The sequence below is a fragment of the Typopeltis vanoorti genome, chromosome 15 (genome assembly GCF_054136105.1).
Source record: "Typopeltis vanoorti isolate ZY-2024b chromosome 15, IOZ_Tvanoo_1.0, whole genome shotgun sequence".
NCBI lineage: Eukaryota > Metazoa > Arthropoda > Arachnida > Uropygi > Thelyphonidae > Typopeltis > Typopeltis vanoorti.
Genome location: NC_143563.1, coordinates 77,090,663 through 77,114,016, shown reverse-complemented (window position 1 = coordinate 77,114,016; position 23,354 = coordinate 77,090,663). Strand labels below are relative to the sequence as shown.

General features: G+C 37.2%; 1 protein-coding gene across 2 annotated transcripts in view; it reads right to left on the bottom strand.

Annotated features, from left to right (window-relative positions):
* Positions 1 to 23,354, bottom strand: part of LOC150098911 (SMAD family member 3-like) — a 162,470-nt gene that overhangs the window by 62,528 nt on the left and 76,588 nt on the right. For both annotated transcript variants that reach the window (XM_090404669.1, XM_090404668.1), the window contains exon 3: positions 1,424 to 1,561. In XM_090404669.1, coding sequence (XP_090260795.1) covers positions 1,424 to 1,561 — 138 coding nt within the window. The remainder of the gene's footprint in view (positions 1 to 1,423; positions 1,562 to 23,354) is intronic.

The following is a 23,354-nucleotide window of genomic DNA, read 5'->3' as shown; positions in this document are numbered from 1 at the left end:
ATTAGATAGGAGTTCTCTATAGTTTAATAATAGACATTTGAAAGTATATAGCCTGATTGGCCGAGTGGTTAGCGTATCTGCTCTCCAGCAAAAAAGGCTGCGGGTTCGAATCCTGCCATGGGCATGGATGTTTGCGATTGTCTGCGAAATTACTAGTCGCGGTAGATGTTGTTGGTGCAGTTGCTGTTCATTGTAGTTGTGAATTGAGTGGTGGAAAAAGAGGGTTGTTGTAGAGTAGGTACCCTCCCTTGATGAGTCTTTGAACTCCCTGGAGGTGTCACATAATAATACTAATAATAATGTTTATATTGGAAGCCAACTGCAATACAGTGTATGGGTCATATACGCTGCCCACCAGTGATGATGTCATGCTGCTGTCTTTTGATGTGCTCTCTGGTAACAGTCAGTGTGTTTAAACTGCATATTTAAAGTAGCAATCTTTATTAACCATGGTTATAACTTTTGCTTTCTTTTATTGTACAAGCTAGTAACCCTTAAAGACACTCCTTTATCAGATCCAGGGGTATTATGACAGTGCCTTACAAGTGTGTCTGCAAACTAGTCTATTTCAGACAGACAGGAATAACTGTTAACATTCACAAACTCTGAATAAAACTAGCTAACTCATCAGATTAATGTCCTAAGACAGAATTCAAACCCAGACTTTTTCAATCAAAGAGCAACGTAGCAACATAATCAACTGAGATATGGAGGTTCTTTTTCACTTTCAATGATAATTAAATTTTATTTAAAGTAATAAAACAAAATTTTATTTTAATATTGCAGACACTCCATATCCAGAAAATAAGTCCATTTTAAAAAGTAAATCCAAAAACTATACTTTACTAACAAGAAATGCTCCATGATTAAAGCGAACTTAATTTACAACTGGACGCTGAACATTCTCACTATAATTGTCTTTTATAATTAATAAATCACAGAGCTGAAAAATTCCAAATACAAGAACTGGTAGATGGTTCTCTTCAGTATTATAAGTAGAATCATGAATACAGTATAAAATCTGTTAAATGCATTAAATAGAAATAAAAACTAGGATATGTCATAAAAAAGCCTTTTATCTTCAACTAAAAATAGAAACATAACACATTACTCATTTTTCTCTTATGTGAACCTAGAAATAATGAGGTTTTATTCACTGCAGAAAACATCATCAGAATCTTTGAATTTCAAATCAGTTTTACATAAAAATGACTAAAACATAGTGCAATACAAAAGAAAAATATAAGTACCAATAAATGATGCAATGAAGTGTCTCATGGCTTTGTTAATAAAATAATCAAACATTCATTAAAAGGAATAACAACTGTTAAATTAAAGTTATTCTATGCATCTACATCCCCATTAAATTAAAATTATAATCTAGATATCAAAACCAGACCAAGAAAAGCAGAGTTTCACTTACCTGTAAGAGGAGATGTTTGACTTTCTAAATCAGCAGGAAATTCTGCACTGTCAAATATTGAATTAATGTAGTCGTCCAATGTTGGCAGTTCAGAAGGAATGTCACCTGATTGCCGTGGTACCAAAATGGGAGGAAGGGCTAAATAAATGCACAAAAGTATCTAACTTCAAAATTCAGTCCAAAAGTTCTTAGTCTAAATTAATTAATAATTACTAGTCTAAAGTAAATAAGTAATTTCTTGTCCCATAATTATGCTAATAAAGAAAAAAATAAGGAAGGAAATCAATAATTAATTACTTAAATGCAAATGTGTACTGTGATAACACAACAGAGATGATTTCCAGAAACTAATTTTATGCTCTGAATAAGAATAATATGTAACAAAGTACAGTATATGCAATCCATCTTGGCAAGATGCTATGCAGATATGAATATTTTCCATTCAGTAGCCTGATAGAGAATAAAACTTATTTATATATTTAATAAGTGCTTCTGTAAATTGTGCATCTTTTCCAGAGAGATCCACTACTGTTTTTAAAAGCTGAAGTGGCAGAGATTTGATGAAAATTTGATGAAAAATTTGATGCCAGCCTGGTTGGCCGAGTGGTTAGCGTATCCGCTCTCCAGCCAAAAGGCTGCGGGTTCGAATCCCGCCGTGGGCATGGATGTTATGATTGTCTGTGAAAGTACCAGTGGTGGTAGTCGGCGGTAGATGGCGTTGGTGTTAGGTAATGAAGGTTGGTGGAGTAATGAGACGAAGAGTTGTAGAGTAGATGCCCTCCCTCGATGAGTCTTTGGACTCCCTGGAGGTGTGATGTAATAATAATAATAAAATTATAATAGTTCCCAAAAGATTTATCCAGAAGTCATATTAAGAAGCTTGAAACTCAGTCCAAGTTAAATAGAGACCAGCACTGTAGCAGCTAATTCCCTTTCATTTGTGTGTAGAATCATAAAGTGAATGACATGAATGCTGATTAAAAAATGAACTTTCTAGTCAAGGCAACAGTTGACAAAGAAAAATACATCTATTTCCAGAGATCCACTTGACTGATTGTTCATTTTTATTTTAAATGGGAGCTCAAGTAGCATAGATTCTGCTAAAATTCTCTACAAAAGTCTCTAAAGTGTTCTATCCAGTAAGGTATAGGAAGCTCACATAGCAATAAAAATGTTTGGCCCACAGGTAATATAATATTCTGCTTGCTTTTATAATAAATATAACCACATTTTATAATAATAAAATCACAGGTAATATAATATTCTGGCATGTTTCCAAAGATCAACCAGTCAACTGATTTTCTTTTTTTTTTTTTTTTTTTTTTGTAAAAGCAAAACATTTAAAAAATGAAAGCTGAAAATCAGTTGGAATTACAGAATGAGATTAAAGAGGAGACCCTGGGATATATTACTTATAAAGAGTTGTTGTTTGTTACTATTCATATTTGCTAATGAAAATCAAATTTTATAGGGTTTATTTTATTAGGCTATACCAGACTATGCTGTAACCAAAATTCTGACTTTGCCTTTTGGTAATTATCCCTATGTCATGAAGTTTTTGACTTTTATCTAGAGAACTCTTGGACTCCCCTTTTTTTTTCATTTCATAGCTTATATATCTTGAAAAGTGGTGGATTTGCCACAACAAAATTTTGTATGTTTACCCTACTGTACCTAGCAATTATGTTTAGACCCAAAATTTTGATTTTTATGGTACTCTATTTCATGTAGCTTTTGACTTATATCATTACAACCATTTAATCTACCAGCTCATTCCAATTTTCTATGAGAAGTCAGGGCTAAATTTGAACATGAAATTTTAACTCCACTGGGTAGTTGATCTAGAAACTTTATGTGGTTGGCTTACAATAATTCTGTTTTCTGTAGAGGTATATTTTTCTTTTCATTCTTTGTCATTTTTTTCAGTTGATAAAGGATATAAAGATGACAAAAAAATTTACTGTAGGCAATATGTCATTTTCAAAATCTAATTCTAAAATATCTGGTTTAAATGTGTCATATACAATTTGAGAGATCAAGTGAGAAAAAGGAATTAATTCTTCATGAACAGTCAGATTTAAACTTAGTCTGCTTCTTAAAAAAAGTAGGGGAAAAAAAAAAAAATGATCTACAAGAATTATATCACCACCATCACTTCGCAGTATATACCTTCAAGAGATGTATAATCCAGTATATAAAGTCCAATGCAATTAAGGTCACTTAAGGATCAAAGCCAAATAACTGGGAAGAAATCGCCATAAATCACATAAGGAATGTGAATAACTGACTGGATATGGTATAGTAGGATTACTTCTAATATGTTGTAAGAAGACAACTTCTTACAACATGTTTAATACCTCCTGCAGTGCATCCATTCCATTAAGAAAAGCAAGCAGAATAAATGAGAATGAACTGGTAATCCTGGATTCAGCTGACCAATTATAAGCTGTTGAAGCTACATGTGGCATTATGATGATGAAATTGTGCTGTAAAACATATTAAATGTTTAACACGCAAAAATAAATCTTCTGCATATCATGTCTGTCTAGTGTCTTGTGTTGTAAATTAAACCATAATAAAAAACTAAACATGAAATGCCAATACATAACCTTCTTGTCTGTGGATACTATTACAATTAACAACTTAACACATATAAAACCAACAGTAATAATTTTAATGAATTAAAAGGTACAAATATTTCGTACTGAAAGTAACAGTACATCATCAGTGCAGAACAAACAGTTAAAAGAATGGAATTCAAAGTACAGAACAATTGGTGGATTACCAATTAAATTGTTGCCGCATGCCAGAAGATTAATATTAACAAAATATTATTAAATAATTCTTAAAAACTATTTCATTGATGGTTGCATAAGATGAGAATCTCCCAAACTTTTGGGAGAGAGACAGTCATTTCGATTCAAATTCTGCCAATGTAAAAGGGCTTTGCAACTTTCTTTAAAAAGGCATTCATAGTTAAACCTGCATCTGTGGAGAAGACAAGCTTTATCCCACTGGATATTATGTTTAGTGTCAATGCTATGTTGTGCTAGACCAGACATGAGGTTTCATGCATTCGATATAATACCGATGTTCCTTCATTCTTTTTTCCACAGAACGGCCTACTTGTCCAAAGTATGATACATTACATTCACATGGTATCTGGTAAACACCAGCTAATGATAGAGGTGCCAGTTTGTCTTTTGTAGATGGCAACAAGTGAAAAATTTTGTTGATAGGAAAATATGTCGGAATAAGATGATACGTCTTCAAAATTCTGCAAATAGGTTCTGAGATGCCTGAAATATAAGGGATTAGAACATAGGAATCAATTATCTGCTGGATTTGATTAGGGTTGTAACCATTAGATTCTATTAACTTTTTTTTTATAGTGAAAAGTTCTTGTTGTAAGCTTAATGGGAAGGAGCACACTTTATGTGCTCTATTAATTAAAGATTTGATAATGCTGATTTTCTGAGAGGTGTGATGAGCAGACTTCTGATAAATGTATCTGCCAGTAAAGGTAGGTTTTCGATAGACACTTGTTGACAAAGTACCAGAGGATGTGCATGTAAGGAGGATGTCCAAGAATGGTAAACTACCAGACTTTTCTTTTTCCATGGTGAACTGAGTGCATGGGTGAAGGCTATTTATCAGTTGTAGAAATGGGGTAAGTTCCTCTTCAGCATGTGGCCAAATAGCAAAGACATCATCGACATAATGAAACCAAAGAGAGGGCTGGGGATAAATGGATGAAAACAAGGTGTCTTCCAGATGTTTCAAAAAATAGTTTGCCAAAGGTGGAGACAGAGGGCTACCCATGGCAGTACCTTCAACTTGTTTGTAAATCTTGTTTTTCCAGCTGATTACCCTCTGGATATTGCAAAGATTTTTGAATCTGTTATATTCAGGATATTTCAGCTGGAAAAACAAGATCTACAAACAAGTTAAAAGGTACTGCCATGGGTGTTGAAAAATCCTGAGGTGTTGAAACATAGGAGTCAATTGTCTGCTGGATTTGATGAGGGTTGTAACCATTAGATTCTATTAACTTTTTTATAGTGAAAAGTTCTTGTTGTAAGCTTAATGGGAAGGAGCACACTTTATGTGCTCTATTAATTAAAGATTTTATAATGCCAATTTTTTGAGAGGTGTGATGAGCAGAATTTTGAAGTAGTATCATCTTATTCCCATATATTATCCTATCCACAAAATTTCTCACTTGTTGCTATCTACAAAAGACAAACTGGCACCTCCATCATTAGCTGGTGTTTACCAGATACCATGTGAATGCAATTTATCATATTTTGGACAAACAGGCAGTTCTGTGGAAAAAAGAATGAAGGAACATCAGTATTATATCGAATACATGAAACCTCATAAGTCTGGTCTAGCATAACATAGCATTGACACTAAACATAATATCCAGTTTAGTGTCAATGCTATGGATAAAGCTTGTCTTCTCCACAGATGCAGGTTTAACTATGAATGCTTTTTTAAAGAAAGTTGTAAAGCCCTTTTACATTGGCAGAATTTGAATCGAAATGACTGTCTCTCTCTCTCTCTCCCAAAAGTTTGGGAGATTCTCATCTTATGCAACCATCAATGAAATAGTATTTAAGAATTATTTAATAATATTTTATTAACATTAATCTTCTGGCATGTGGCAACAATTTAATTGGTAATCCATCGACTGTTCTGTACTTTGTATTCCATTCTTTTAACTGTTTGTTCTACACTGATGATGTACTGTTACTTTCAGTATGAAATATTTGTACCTTTAATTCATTAAAGTTATTACTGTTGGTTTTATACGTGCTAAGTTATTAATTTTAATTATGCCACAGGTACCTCTAAAGATTGCATACTATTACAGATGCCTGTGTTGGTAATTTAATTCAACAGTGAAATGTTTTAGAAAACTGATGATTTAGCAATTTATCAATAACAAGCTCATACTAATAGTTACAAAAAGTACACTTTTTATTCTATTTTTAAATTATACATCTTGTTAAAATTTAAAATTTTTTAAAGCATACATATTTTTTTTTCTGAGGATCTCAACAGACCGTTTGAGTGGGCAATGAGTGGTGCTATCATTTTAATTTTGCAAAGTGTAAGGTCTTGAAATTTCACTGAGAAGGTTGGGTGGGATGCAGAGTATACAATTAATAAAGAAATTCTGAAGGAGGTGGAAGATGAGAGATCTGGACGTGATAGTGGACATTTGAAGTTTAGCGGTCACATTGCTAAAATTGTAAGAACATCCCAATGGATTATGGCAATAAAGAGGAGGACATTGTCATGCAAAGAAGTTATGGTTCCCTGTATAAGGCTTTCATCAAGTCACATATGATTACTGTTGTTGGAGACCGGGAATGCTAACTACTCGGCCAACCAGGCTGCCTACTGGAGAAATGATTCACATGTGGTACAGCAGGAGAGAGAAAGTATGAGAAACTGGAAGTAAGGATAATGTACTGGATAGAGCCTATGAGAAATTACTTATGGAGAAAGTAACAAAAGCATGTTTCCTAGGTGCAAAGATCAAGGATGTTAGTGAAGCTGTTTGTTTGCAGAGGGGGAAATGTGCAAGAATTGATCATTTTGGCTGGCATGAATGATTTGATAGGTGAGACATATATAATGAGAGAAGATATGAAAAGTTGCTGATTGAAGCAAACAAGAAAAGTGAGGAAATAAAGATTTTGAGTCTGTTGCTTTGGTATGATAGGATGGAACAAGAAGAAGAGTTATGACTGCTAATGAGTCAACGAGAAGATTGTGCAGAAGGAATGGTGTGCAATTTATATATGTATGGAGTGAATCTGATGGATGAAAGGACTTGTATATGCTTGATGGACTGCATTTGAATGGTTTTAGAGTTAATGTTTGGAAAGGTACTGTTCAGTGAGAGGGCGGAAGTGCAAAATCAGGGTAACTAGAAGTACTAAGGGGAATGCAATCAAGTATGGGTTCAGCCATCTTTGTGATAAATGAGTGTGTTGTACAGAAATAATTACACAATGGTGAATGTAATTTCACAGGTTTCAAATCTAAATGGGTTGGTAATGACATTATGTAAAGGGCAACTGCGGGTTCCACAGTCGCCCTTACATATTATATATATTATAATAAAATATAATATATTTATATAATAATCTCCATATAATATAAAAAAGATAAGCCGAATTTAGCTGAAGGTAGTCCCCTGAGTGTCGAGTCTTCAAAATTTGAGTCATGAGAATTCAAGGAGAACCAGCCTACTAGCTCGGAAGGCAGGGATTGGGCACCATAGGTGCCAGAGCCCCCCCCCCCCTCCCTGGTATGTATATATATATGAATGTCAGATGTAAAGGAGATGCTGTTTTTGGCATTGGCCAGTTCAAATTGGCCAAAAATTTAGCCATCAGTAAGAGCTTGACAGAAAATTATATTAGTCACAGGGATAAAAAGTACAAGGTATTGTATTGTCAGAAAGGATAGAGGAAATAGGTTTTCTGTATGGATAGAGGAAATTGATTTTCTGTATGTTCCATTTTTGTTATGAGCTTTTACCTGTCATATTCATTACCCTTGTTCATTATTCTCTTTTAGCCAAATGTCATACAAAATTACTTAACTGTACATAGCCAGATTTGAAAGACGGTATTTCACTTGCTTATTTACCCCCCCCCCACACACACACACACAATTTTTTTTTGTGTTGGTTTTTGTGTGAGCAAGTAGAATATAAAACTAAGATTATTATTATTATTATTATTATTATATGGGTATCTCCGTGGGGGGGGGGGGTCAGAAGATTCATTGTAGGAGACACACATTAACCTTTATATACCCAATATCAGTCATCCCTCTTCTTAAATTCATTCACTGTCGGGGCACTTAAAACTAATTCTGGCAATCCATTTCACTTATTCACAACTCTCCAAGCAAAAAATCTAGTTTGACCACTCTTACTAATCACATTCATTCAGGGGGAATCATCCCTGAATGAATGTGATTTTTGTTCATCGTGTGTTGAAAAATTTATTTTTTGTCAGTCTTATAGAGTCCCTTTAATAACTTTCTATAATGTTTCCTCTTTTCCACCTATCATCTAAACTCTGCAACCCACATAACTTCCTATCCTCACAGGGAAGCATTCTGCAGACCTGTTAGCAACTTGGCACTCATTTCTGAATCCTCTCCACCATCACAACCTCCTGATCCCCAAGAAAACCATGTGACCAAATGTGCACAGTAGTTAAGATGCAGCCCAATCATAGCATATAGAGAGGAATAATAACCTCTGTATCTTTAATTATTGGTGTATTTTTCCAACATCCAAGTAGTCATGAGCTGTTTTTCCAACTTTTGTGACATACCCTCTGAACTTCAACCCTCTGTCCACCATTACTTCCTAATCTCATCAATTTCCATTGATGGTGCAATATATCACCATCAATGTGATACACAATGTGGAACTTGTCATCTCAAAGTACATAACCTTTGATTTTTCAACATTAAATTGATAACCATATTCTTTGCTCACAGTGTCAGTTTATTTAAATCATCTTACAGGATATCTACATCACTGTTATCGACTATCGCCCTCTCAGTTTTGCATTGTCAGCTGCATATCCCCCCCCCAAATCATTTCCTATTTCATTAATATACAAATTAAAAAGTATTGTCCCTAGTACAGCTACCTCCATCCATGCCACCAGTTTCATATTAATTCCCATTTGTTACAACTTTTGTAATAGTTTTCCATATGGTGTTCTGTAAAATGCCTTTGCAAAGTCTATTTCCCTTATCTAATTCTGCTGTTTGTCACTATAGTAAAATGTGAGTAAATTACTAAAGCAGGACCCACTTTTTACAAAGCCATGCTGCCTACCATAAAGTATCGTACTCCTATCCACTTATTGCTGGATTTTACTTTTAACCAACTTTTCCAATACTTTAACCACTATTCTGGAAAATTAATTTGTCTGTAATTTGCTACTTTTCTCTTGGAACAACCTTTATGTAATGGAACTATTAAGCCATCTATCCACTCTCTTGGAACCTTGCTGAAGCTGAGACTTAGATTAAACAACTTCATCAGAGATGCCAGTTCTCTTATATATTTGCATAGTATATAGGCCAGTATGCCATCCATTCCTAGTGCTTTATTCATGTAGATATTCTTCAGTCTGTCACATTAGCAGCTGCAAAATCTCCACTTGGATGATACACCCTTGCAAAGTGATCACTCAGCAAGCAACTATTTCTTCTGCTTTTGTTATCTTCCTACCATCAGCATTAATTAAAGTCGTCCTTCCATTATTCCTCCTCTTACTCACTACATCCTCAACTCTTTTAGATTTATTTTGGCCTGCTTAGCTATTTTCTCTCATAATCCGATTTGGTCTTTCTTACCATACTGGTCACCTTTGTGCCTGCTTTGCAGCTCTTGCTTTATCTCTCTACTCATCCATTTAACTTCCACTTGGCTTATCCTCTTGACCATAGGTATACAGCCTGATACTGCCATACCCACAGTCAGCAGGATGAGCCAAGTGGGAGTCAAGGAATAACCAATAATCCCTGACTTTCCCATGCACTACTGATATTTTCTTGCTTCTTCTTAAGCAATGGCACTGTCCCAGGCCATGTCCTAATAGTTCAACATGAACTATTTCTTGACAGAGAATTACACATGATTAGCAACTTCCCAAAATAAGACTACATGGTTGCTTTCCCCAGTTGGAAGTAGAGTGTCTACCCTGGTTATGGGTACTGTTGTAACGGTAGCTATTAATTGCTATTTATGAGCCTGACTGATTACCGCGCTATTGTAATGTATATCTTTATTCTAATTAGCAGTGCGCGCTTTTTCTCTCATAACCTTTCTTACTTATTCTATTGCGTACTATGTTTATCCACCTTTTGTATTTACTAGTCGTATGCCTATGAACACTGGAAAATTTATTTATTTAGACTGCAGCACCAGTATATCAATATCGGCACAAGACTCAGTAAAATGACCGGTAGATTTTTCTCTCTCTCTCTCTCTCTCTCTCTCTTATACTTGCGTAAATTCCTTCAACAAAGTTTATATAAATAGTCGTGGTTCTTAAGTACTTAAACTGTGCTTTTAATGCCTTAGTTGTTTCCTGCTCACGAGTTCAATTTTTTTTTAGAAACAGTGCATTGTAAAATAATAGATCAGGCAGCACTCCATTGACATATAAATAAAACACATTTATTAACAATAATAACAAAGTACATTAATTAAACGATAGGGAGGTTACTCTCTCTACCTATCCTTTAGACTTTTAGCATAAAGAAACAAACTTTCCCCTTTCAATACTAAATGACTATACAATATATTTACTCTATTACTTCTCTGCTTATTAAATCAAGATTATCGAAACTAATTTATTCACAAAGAGGTTAGCTAACTATGCCAAGTTATCTCTCAAATTATATTCCAATTAATAACAAATCAGAGGACTCTCTTATAGATACTTCTTATTACTATTTCTTATCAGTCCATCTATAACATATCTCCTAGATTACAAAAGTAATGTACAACAAAAGATGGAGCAAACTTACAGAGGCTGTGTCGCACACTCTTCCAAAGGTCCTGTACTAAAGTCTCTATGCTTTTTCTTTCATCTCAGGCCTTAGGCTTCCATCTGGAGAGTCTTGCTTTAGGGGGCATCTAATCGGGATCTTGGACTGCAATTTTCCTGGTACTCGAACAGCTCATGCAAGAAGTTTCAGCATACAGGCTTGAAGGTCGCTCTGCTGCTCTTGGCTTCGGTTAACCTCCAGCAGGAAAAGGACATCAACCAACACTTGGTTCGGGTATGCCCCCTAAAGCAAGACTCTCCAGAGGCTGTAACATATAACATATAATTGTTCTCTCCTCACTCCCATTCTTTTCCCTCTGGCATGGGTTCGCCGTAACGTCTGGTCCTCTGGATCCGACTGCCTCTGGTTCTCTGCTTCTGGTAACTATGCCTCGCCTCTTCCCTCTGGTAACTGCGCCTCACCTCTCATTTTGGTAACTGGGCCGCCTCTTCCTCCCGATGTTCGGCTCGGTCCCTTTTGATTTCCCGTTCTCTGGGGACCTTGCACCAAGGGTTGTAACCCCCGAAGAAATCGGCACATCTCCTTGATCTTTTGATAAAACCCGCTCCGTTCTTTCTTCTCCTCCGTACAGTCCTTTTTTCTTATTTTGTCGGGCAGCGGAAACTTGTCTGAACCTAGCAGATCTCTTTGATACTAACTTTGAAGGTGTTTATGCGCAGAGCTTGTAAACAACTTTCTCACATACTTAATCGTAAACAACTTTCTTGTGCTCTTATATATAGCTATTATGCAAAGTTCTGATGGCAAAGCATTGCCTTTGACATTCTAGAAATTTTAGTTAAAACAGTAAATACAGTCATTTCCCATAGGGTTATTTACATTAATATTTAACATAAAATACATAGAGACAAACAAGGTTATTTTTGTAACAGTTCTCACGAGACTTGACCTCTGTAAAAAATCGATGTAAAGCGCTTTGGTATTTCCAAGCTACATTGAGTTTTACACTGTTATCACATCCTGCACAATCAAACTCCTGGTGCCCTCCATGACATAGTGTTTCAGATAATTATTCCTTAGCAACTGTTAAATTGCACTTGCATCTTACCATGCTCCCCTTTCCTCTCTCCATTCTGTGTCCCCATAATAATTGCCTAGCATGCATTTGTGCTAACCTGATGATATATGGCATTCACATCTTCCTGTAGACTCTCTGGTCTATAGCAGCAACCAACAATGTATTTAGTCCTGTGAACCGCTACCTCACACCTGTCTATCTGTCCTGTAAAGTATATCCATCCAGGAGGCTGACTATTATGGATCTCTATCTGAGGTCCATAATGTACAGTAGAAAGATAAGATGATGGGGTTTGGGTCTCTTTCATCTTGCAGTTAGTATCCTATGTTTGCAGATATTTGTGTTCCTGGGACCAGTTTGCCTGTTTTGAGGTATGAAAAAAACCCAAGTTTCCATGAGAGAAAATCCTCCATCACCATATGAGACCAGTTAACTTACCTTTGACTGAAAAGCCCTGATAAAGAATCCTCGCATCATAGACAGGATTTCAACCCAGATCTTTCCAACCAAAGAGCTTCATCAAAACCAACTCAGCTACAGAGGTCCTTATCTCACACCAGATAACCTCAAATAAACTATCTCCCCTAGAATTAAAATCCTCCTTAACTTCTATTTTTGTTGGTCAAAGTTCTTCACCTATTATCAACAATACCTCACCTCATGCTGACCATAATAAAGAATACTGCTATTATCAACCCACTTCTGAATCCTAGTCCTCACCAAGTTCTCTAACCTTAACAACAACAACCACAGACACACGGATTGGCCTATTATTTGTAGCCTTAGTCTTATCTCCCCTCTTTGTGAAGTGGAATAATTTATTTTTCCCTCTCTTCCATTCCTTTGGGACTGACCCTGTTGCAAGACTCATATTAAATAGTTGTGCCAAAGGTGTGATTAATTCCAAAATAAATGAAGAACCAATACAACTAAACGATCTAAAGAAAATATTGGAAAAACTAAAAAATAGAAAAGCTACAGGAGAAGATGGAATAAATTTAATTACAATTAACTAAACAGAATATGGGAAGAAGGAAACATTCCACAACAATGAAAGTCATAAACATATTCAAAAAAAGGAAACAAAAAATTGTGGAAACTACAGAGGAATATCCTTATTAAGTACATGCTGGTGATAGTGGAGTAAATATGTACAGAAAGTGTAAGGAGAATGAGGATCTAAAGCGTGTTTCGGGTAGTGAGAGTGATATCGTTAAAGAAAGTCAGAATATAGAAAATAGTGATGTGATAAGAAATTGCGAGGTAGTACCAGATAGGTGTGAGAGCGACGTTGAAAGTGTAAATGAAGGTAGAAATACAGAACGAATGGATGATTTAAATGATAATGAAAATGGTGAGATAGATGCAAGTAGTGAAATCGGACGGTTGAGCGGAGCGATACATAGAGCAAAGCGGCAACTGGAGTGTATGCAAAAATGTATACCGAACGTACCAACTAATAAACGGTGAAAGTCTGATACGAAAAATAAGAGAATGTTCGTAAACGTAAATAAAATGAAGGAGCGAGTGCTGTACAGAGATTCGTTATTAAGAGATGTGATAGTTGAGAGTTTGACGAAATCGTACCAACCGGGTGCGAACATAAAGGACGTCAGCGAGTCTATTAGAGCGCTAAAACAGAGGGTGAAAGAAATGATAGTTGTGGCAGGAATGATTTGAAAGAAGACAAAATTGAAATGATAGAGGATGTGAGGGAATTATTTGAGGTAGCAAAAGAGAAGAGTGAGAGAGTTAGGATGGTGAGTGTTTTGCCACGGTACGACATTGAAGTGTTTAGAAGGAGGGTCATATTTGCCAATGACTTTATGCGTGGGTTATGCATGGAGAGTGGTATAGAATTTGTGGATGTGTGGAGTGAGGTCGATGGGCGAAAGGATTTATATAAGATGGATGGTTTACATTTGAATGAATTTGGTGTACGGAGGCTTGAAAAAGTGTTGATGAATGAAGTGGATGTACAGACTCAGGGAAACTAGATTTATTAAGGGGGAGAAGTAGATATGCAGACTTTAGGGAGGCAGTTGAATGTATGAATGAGTATAATATACCCGAACAAGTACGAAGGATAACAAATCAGAATGGGATAGTTAGTATAAGGCATCAAAGTAGGGATGGGACTAACAGGCTTCTGCAATTCATGTACACTAATGCCAGGAGTATTAGGAACAAGGAGGAGGCGTTTTTGGCCTTGCTTGGCACTTCCAGGCCACAAGTTGTTGGTATTAGTGAAACATGGCTGACAGAAGATAATAAAACTAGTGGGATTGAATGTGACAAGTATAGCATGTTCAGGAGTGACAGGGGGAATAAAAAGGGGGAGAGGAGTGTTATTGATGATAGCTGATGAGTTGCAGCCAAGGAGTATAGAAGTTAAACTGCAGGATAGAGAAAAGAGCACATTTGAGGCTATTTGGTGTGAGATTGAGGCTAGCAGAACAAAATATACAATTGAGTGCTGCTATAGACCAGGTGATGAAATAGATGGTGGGGATAGTATGCATAGGCAAATAGAAGAAATGAGTGGAAGGAGGGTAATTATTATGGGTGATTTCAATTATGGTAACATTGACTGGAAAGAGGAGAGGGCACATGGGAGGAACGAATTGGATTTTATGCGGTTATTAAGGGACAACTATCTATGGCAACATGCAGTGGAAAATACCAGGGGGCAGAGAGTGCTGGTAATTGCAACTGAGAATGTGGCTGTAATGAACATGAATGTTGCCACCAATTGGTGAGAGTGACCATAAGGTCATGACTTGGGAGGTGGCTAAAGGAGTGGAATTTACAATTAAGACAGGGTACATGTGGAATTATCAGGCTGGTAAGTATGACAAGCTTAGGAGTGTGCTTGGCTCAGTGCCATGGCATGTAAAACTGCAAGGGCTGAATGTTGATAGTGCATGGGAGGTGGTTAAGAACTGTTTGCAGGAGGCAATGGTTGACTGTATACCAAGAGTCCGAATAATAAATCAAGTAGGGGTTAAATGGATGAATAACACTATTAAGCTTGAGCTGCAAAAAAAGAAACAATTGTGGAGGGAATTTAAGGAGAAAGGTGACCAGCAGGTGCAGGAACAGTATAAAGCTCAGGCCAGAAAGGTAACAAAGATGGTAAGAAAAGCAAAAGCGGATTATGAAAGAAAATTGGCCATGCAGGCTAAAGAGAATCCCAAACAGTTTTTTCAATATGTTGCAAGTAAAAGGAAAAATGTTCATGGCAGAATGATTTTAAAAAATGCTGAGGGTAGGGAGGTAACTGAATCAGTCGATACAGTGGAATTACTGAGCGAGCACTTTGCAAGAGTATATCATCCAGGTGGTGACATTACAGGAATGGAAGAACCAACAGCTTATACTGGAATTGTGATGAATGAAGTAGAGATAAATAGTCTATTACAGAACCTCAATGTCAATACATCTGTGGGATTGGATGGTATACCAGCTGGTGTCGTACATGAAGCGGCTAAAGAATTGTCAGTGCCCTTGACCATTTTGTTTAATTTGAGCCTTGGGTCTGGGTCAGTCCCAAGGGAGTGGAAAGAGGGGAAAATAGTTCCGCTGCATAAAGGTGGTTCCAAGGCTGCTGTTGAAAATTACCGGCCAATCAGCATAACAGGAATCGTTATCAAGGTCCTGGAGAAAATAGTAAAGAGGAAAATACAAGATTGGATAGATGAAAATGGGATACTGTATCGGGGACAGCATGGTTTTGTGAAGGGCAGGTCATGCCTCAGTAACTTGCTTACGTATTATAACACAGTGACGGCTGAACTGGATAAGGGTAATGGGTTTACAGTGATTCTACTGGACCTTGCTAAGGTCTTTGACAGGATACCACATGGAATTCTAATCAGTAAAATGCAACATATGGGGATGGATACAGGGTTGGTGAGATGGATAGGAGGGTGGTTGACAGAGAGAGATATCAGAGAATGGTTTATTCAGGAGTAGAGTCCAAAAGATGGCCTGTGACCAGTGGTGTGCCACAAGGATCTCTTCTTGGACCACTGCTGTTTAATTTGTTCATTAATGATATAGGAAAGGATCTGAGAGGAAAAGTTCATTTGTTTGCAGATGATGCAAAGTTGGGTAGGGCAATAGTGAACGCAGATGATGTCAAAATTTTGCAGGATGATTTGGATAGATTGGGGGTCTGGGCTAAGGAGAATGGATGTCAATTTAATGTGGCAAAATGTAAGGTTATACGTTTTGGGGTGAAAAGATTAGCAGCAGTTTACTACATTGGTGGAACTGTACTCCAGGAAACTGATGAGGCAAGAGATTTAGGGGTGTTGGTGGATAAGGAGTTGAAGTTTAGGGGGCACATTGCAAAAGTGGCCAAATCAGCTCATCAAATCACTTGGTTGCTGAAGAATACGTTGACGAGCAGAAACAAGCATGTTATTGTTCCTCTGTATCGAGCCTTGATAAGACCCCATCTCGACTACTGTGCCCAGATTTGGTCACCTAGGTGCTTCTTGATGGGGAGGAGGTTGAGAGGATCCAGAGGCAAGTGACCAAGATGATAGCAGGTCTGTGGAATGAACCTTATGAGAACAGGTTGAGAATTTGTGGGTTGCAGAAATTGGTTGATAGGCGGTGGAGGGGAGATACGATTGAGACATTCAAATTATTGAAGGGTTTCTATAAAATTAATTCAGAAGATATTTTTGAGAACAGGATTGGTTGTGGGAGGACTAGGGGACATCCATGGAAGCTGGGCAAGAGTGTGGTTAGTAAGGGTGTTAGAGCTGGGTTCTTTACTTTTAGAGTGGTGAATGAGTGGAATGGGCTGCCAGAGTCTGTGGTGGGTGCTGTGACAGTGAATGAGTTTAAGGCAAGGTATGATAGATACTGTGTGAATGTGGAATAGTTGTGATGAACATGATTTGGGGTCTCCCTCAATGAATCTAAGGACTCCCTGGAGTTGCCCGTAATAATAATAATTAAAAGTAAATTAAGACCATGGGCCGAGGAAATTACTGGAGAAGAACAATGTCGCTTTAGGAAAGGAAGATCCTGTACAGATCCCACATTTACACTCAAACAAATTATAGAAAAAAGAATAGAATTTAACCTGCCAACATATATGGCCTTCCTAGATTATGAGAAAGCATATGATCAAATCAATAGAACAAAATTTATCAATATACTGTATGAATTGAAAGTTCTACCTTAAACCACAAAGCAATAGTAAATATAATGGATGAAAGCTATATTAAAATTAAAATAAATAATGAAACAACCTAAAAAATGAAAACCAATAGAGGTCTCATCCAAGGAAGTGGATTATCACCAATACCTTAGGCAGACCATATAGCCTTGGAATGAGTGGGTGTAAAGAACAGATGGAAAGCCATGTATTTCGTGGAATTTCTGTGATCTTTTGTAGGAGATTATTGGTTCTATTGTGTATTTCTAAGGTACATAAAGAAAACTACCCACTGAGACCTATAGTAGACAGCATTGACTCACCCACCTACAGGTTATCTAAATATCTGGCATCATCGTTAAAAGCTTATGCGGGAAAATCTTCTTCTTATATTAAAAACAACAGATTTTGTCTCTAAAATCAAGAACTTAAAACTCAAGTCTTCTGACATCATGGTGAGCTTTGATGTGGTAGCACTCTTTACCAACATTCCGGCACAAGAAGTTCTCCATATTTTAAAGAACAAAATTTCAAATAAAATGTTCTCTCTACTATCTCACTGTGTAAACTCTGGCTATTTTGAATTTGAAAGTAAACTTTATAAACAGGTCAAAGGATTAGCAATGGGAAGCCAACGTTTTTTTCGAGGATTTTGAACAAAAGGCAATCTCCTCTTCTAGTTTAAAACCAAGAATTTGACTTAGATATGTGGACGATATATTCCTCATATGGGAACATGGTATTGACAATCTTCACAGTTTTCTCAACCACTTGGGAGGTCCTTCCTAAGAACATAAAGTCTGTCAAGACTCATCGAGGGGAGGTCTCCCCTAAGAAACACAAAGTCTATCATACCACTCATTAAACTCATTGACCATTCTCGCTCTCACCACTCCATCAGGCAATGCATTCCACGGTTCAACCACCCTCCATGCAAAGAAACCACTCCTCACCCTCTTGGTCACAGTTTCCTTTTGTAACTTCCATGGATGGCCTCTTGTCATCACGTCACTCCTTCCCGCTGTTCAACCAAGCGAAAGACCTCCCCAGTGTCAACCCTGTAACCACCTCTCAATAGTTTAAAAGTCTCAATCATATCACCTCTCCTTCTTCTATCCACCAAACTCTGCAGTCCACATTCCCTCAGCAGATCCTCATAACTGTCCTCGTACAGTCCTGAAACCATCTTTGTCATTCGTCTTTGTATCCTTTCCACAGTTAATTTATCCCCTTCAAATTCTGGGGACCAAATCTGAGAACAATAGTCCAAGTGTGGTCTGATCAGAGACTTATACAACGGAATGATAACCCTCTCTGCAGGTCAGTGTCCTTCTCATAATTGCAGCAATCCTCTGTGTTACCTTCACCATCTTTGCAATATGTCCCCTAAATTTCAGGTTTCTATCAATCATCAACCCTAGATCTCGTCTCCCCTACTTCCTCCAGTATAACTCCTCCCATAGAGTATGCAGCATCCCATCGATGTTTCCCAAACCTCAAGACCTTACATTTTGCTGCATTAAACTGACACCCCCATTCATTTGCCCATCTATCTAGCTTATTCAAATCCTCTTGCAGGGCTACCACATCTGCACTATTACTAATAATCCTTCCTAGCTTCGCATCATCTGCAAACAACTGAATATCCCCTTGCAATCCACTGACAATGTCATTGATATAAAGGTTAAACAATATAGGTCCTAGTACTGAGCCTGTGGGACCCCACTTGTAACTCTCTGCCTCCTTGAAACTGCTCCACCATACACAACTCTCTGATATCTATCAGACAGCCAATCCTGAATAATCCAGTTGACCAATCTGACATCCAGACCCATGTGTTGCAACTTAAATATCAGCTTATCATGTGGCACCCTGTCAAATGCCTTCGCTAAGTCTAAGAAAATTGCAGTATATGCCTTTCCCTCATCTAATGTTCTTGTAACTTTATTATAAAAGGCTAGCATATTGCTAAAACAAGAGCACCCTTTCACAAATCCATGTTGACGCTCACAGATAACATTACCCTCATCTGCCCAATGCTGTATACGGTCCCTCACTACTTTCTCCAAGATCTTAACAACTACTGATGAAATGTGTCAACTGATCACTTCATATATACAAACATGAATATTTGTCTTTATTTATTTATGCTGCAAAAAAACATTAATACTGTATATCATTTTGAAAGATTTTCTTAAAATTCTTGAATTACAATTTTAATAATGTAGTATCAAAAGTATCTTTTTTTTTTTTTCATTTAGTTTGAATCCCTTAACCCTACAAGAATCAAAATGGGTATATTAACTCAAGATGGAAAATGACCAGAAATTAATAAATAATTATCACGAAAACAGTTTTGGTTGGACCAAAAATTACACAAATATTAATGAATCTAGTAAAACTCCTACCCAAACATGAATAATTAAAGCTATGGTGCAAAAAAAAAAAAAAAATAGTTACTGTATTTAGAATAATGGTTTACCTTTATTGGTGATATGAATGCTCCAGTTACACAGCTTGTCATGGGTTCCTACTGAAAATATGCTTCACAAAAAAGGGTTCTGCAACTACAAAAAGCTTGAGAACCACTGCTGTAGAGAACGCAAATGTCATTTGACCCCAGATGAATGAAACAAAAAAGAAGGATGATGAAGGTCAGGAAAATAATTGCTTGGGAAGCAATTATTTTCATGTTAATTATTAATCATTTAATAATCATTTAATTATTAACCAACCAGTAAAACTAGAAGTGAAACACCTTTCATGCTAGCACTAATTTAAGTTTTCAGGATGAAACTAATTTTCAACAAGATGAATCTAAAAATGCTAGTGATTTTTCAATATTCAGAATATTCCACAAATTTCTTTGTTATTTGAAGAACTACTACTTAATGACATTTCCACTAAGTTGAAAAAAAAAAAAAGTCAGCCTTTCCTGAGTAATGATTAAATGAAATATAAAAAAATCTAAAACTATTAACTTCTTCCAGAGTAATGAAATGGAGTTGTTATCTGAATAAACTAATAATCTCTTCAACTGCAAAAGGAGGTGTATAAACAGGAATGCTAAATAATGTTGCTAAAAAATATAATCCAGTTATGTAGTGAATGAATGCAATGTAAGTAATTTGAAATGAACGATAATATTCATTTCAAAAATAATTATGAAAGTGACTGAGGTTGGGCCTCGACTTCTTTTGACATTGATATCTGATATTTTCAGGAAGCAATTTATATTCCAAGAGAGTTTTACTTGTAGAGAGAGTGATATTTGTAGACTTCCAATACAGATGGGAATGATGTGCGAGTGGAGTCTTTGCCAATCAGAATGTGAAACATCATTTGCACATCCTCATACAGTGATCCCAATGAATCATTTTTGTAATTGTTCAACTGAACATGTCAGCTTCATTTTGAAATGCATAATTGGGCACTGTTATTCTTTTTTTAATATTCTGTTTAACACCTGTTCAGTATAGAGTGCATTTAATTAAATTGTAGTTATTTTTGTGTTTACAGTATTAATTAAACAAATGTCTGCACGGTTAGCCTAGTGGCTGTGTGCTTCGCAACCATATGCCTGGGGAAGGAGTGTCCTAGGTTTGATTCCTGTCGGTGACGTGAGAATCTGAAGGATCTCAGCCATAGCCAAGTCAGCCAGTCTTGGGCGTGGACAGTAGGATTTTTTCCCCAGTTTATCCTGGGGTTTTTCATCCCGCAAAGCAGGCAAACCGGCCTTGAGAACTCAACACTAGAGGACATAGGATACACCGGGGCATAGGGCTGACACCACTTTATCCTATGAATGGTTTAGGTCCAATGATTAATAAACCCTCAACACTGCAAGTTAAAAGAGGGTAAAAGGAAAATGAGATGAGATGAGATTAAATAAATTTAAATTAATAACCATAGCTCAAGCACTAGTTGAGAATATCCACCACTACTATGCCACATATGATTTCATCAACCCCTGCAATTCGAGTCTAAGGAAAATGCTAATTATTATCTGATTTTCTTTTTTATTTTACGATGTTTTATTTTATTATTATTATTATTCAGGCCTCCAAGGAGTCAAAAGACTCATTGAGGGAGGTCCTTCCTAAGACATAAAGTCTGTCAAGACTCATCGAGGGGAGGTCCCCCCCCCCTTAGAAACACAAAGTCTATCATACCACTCTTTAAACTCAGTGACCGTTCTCGCTTCCACCAATCCATTCCAAGGCTCAACCACCCTCCACACAAAGAAACCACTCCTTACCCTCTTGCTCACAGTTTCCTTTCGTAACTTCCAGGGATGGCCTCTTGTCATCACTCCTTCCCACTGTTCAACCAAGCGAAAGAACTCCCCAGTGTCAACCCTGTAACCACCTCTCAACAGTTTAAAAGTCTCAATCATATCACCTCTCCTTCTTCTATCCACCAAACTCTGCATTCCACATTCTCTCAGCCGATCCTCATAACTATCCTTGTACAGTCCTGAAACCATCTTTGTCATCCGTCTTTCCACAGTTAATTTATCCCCTTCAAATCCTGGGGACCAAATCTGAGAACAATAGTCCAAGTGTGGTCTGATCAGAGACTTATACAACGGAATGATAACCCTTTTATCTCTGCAAGTCAGTGTCCTTCTCATAATAGCAGCAATCCTCTGTGTTACCTTCACCACCTTTGCAATATGCCCCCTAAACTTCAGGTTTCTATCAATCATCAACCCCAGATCTCTTGTCTCCCCGACTTCCTCCAGTATAACTCCTCCCATAGAGTATGCAGCATTCCATCGATGTTTCCCAAACCTCAAGACCTTACATTTTGCTGCATTAAACTGACACCCCCATTCATTTGCCCATCTATCTAGCTTATTTAAATCCTCTTGCAGGGCTACCACATCTGCACTATTACTAATAATCCTTCCCAGCTTTGCATCATCTGCAAACAACTGAATATCCCCCTGCAATCCACTGGCTATGTCAATGATATAAAGGTTAAACAATATAGGTCCTAGTACTGAGCCCTGTGGGACCCCACTTGTAACCCTCTGCCTCCTGGAAACTGCTCCACCATACACAACTCTCTGATACCTATCAGACAGCCAATCCTGAATCCAGTTGACCAATCTGACATCCAGGCCCATGTGCTGCAACTTAAATATCAGCTTATCATGTGGCACCCTGTCAAATGCCTTCGCCAAGTCTAAGAAAATTGCAGTATATGCCTTTCCCTCATCTAATGTTCTTGTAACTTTATTATAAAAGGCTAGCATATTGCTAAAACAAGAGCACCCTTTCACAAATCCATGTTGATTCTCACAGATAACATTACCTTCATCTGCCCAATGCTGTATACGGTCCCTCACTACTTTCTCTAAGATCTTAACAACTACTGATGACACACAGACTGGCCTATAATTAGACACTTCCAGTCTGTTACCACCCTTATGCAATGGCACTATGTTAACTTCCTTCCATTCCCTGGGCACCTTTGCCAAAGCCAGACTTTCATTGAAAAGCCACATTAAAGGCACTGTCAATTCCCTAGCACATTCTCTCAAAACTCGTGGTGAAATACCATCCAGTCCCACAGCTTTACTGACATCCAGAGTACTCAGTATCTGAAACACACTCTCCTCCTGTACCTCCAGACCTCTTACTAGTCCTATCCCTCTAGCATTAAAACTGACTCCTCCAGGATGAAATACTCCGATAAAGTGTTCATTGAACAATTCCACTATGTCCTCTGCATCAGTCACTCTATTCCCATTTTTATCCCACAATATCATTCTTCCACAGTCATTTCTCCTCCTACTGGCCACATTGCTAAAAAATTCCCTAGGATTTTTTTTGGATCTTAGGGCCAATCTCCTCTCATATTCCAGTTTCGCTTTCCTTACCACACTAGTCACTCTTCTGGCCTGTGTCTTATATTCCTCATGCATCTCTTCACCTGTCTCCTTATATCTCTTCCATAGCCTCTTTTTCACATGCAATTCCTGTTTAATATTGTTTGTCATCCACTTTACTCCAAATTGCGTCCTCTTCTTCACTCGTGGTATACAACTTACCATTGCTGATAACAAATATTCTTTCACAATTTCCCACGCACTAGTGATATCC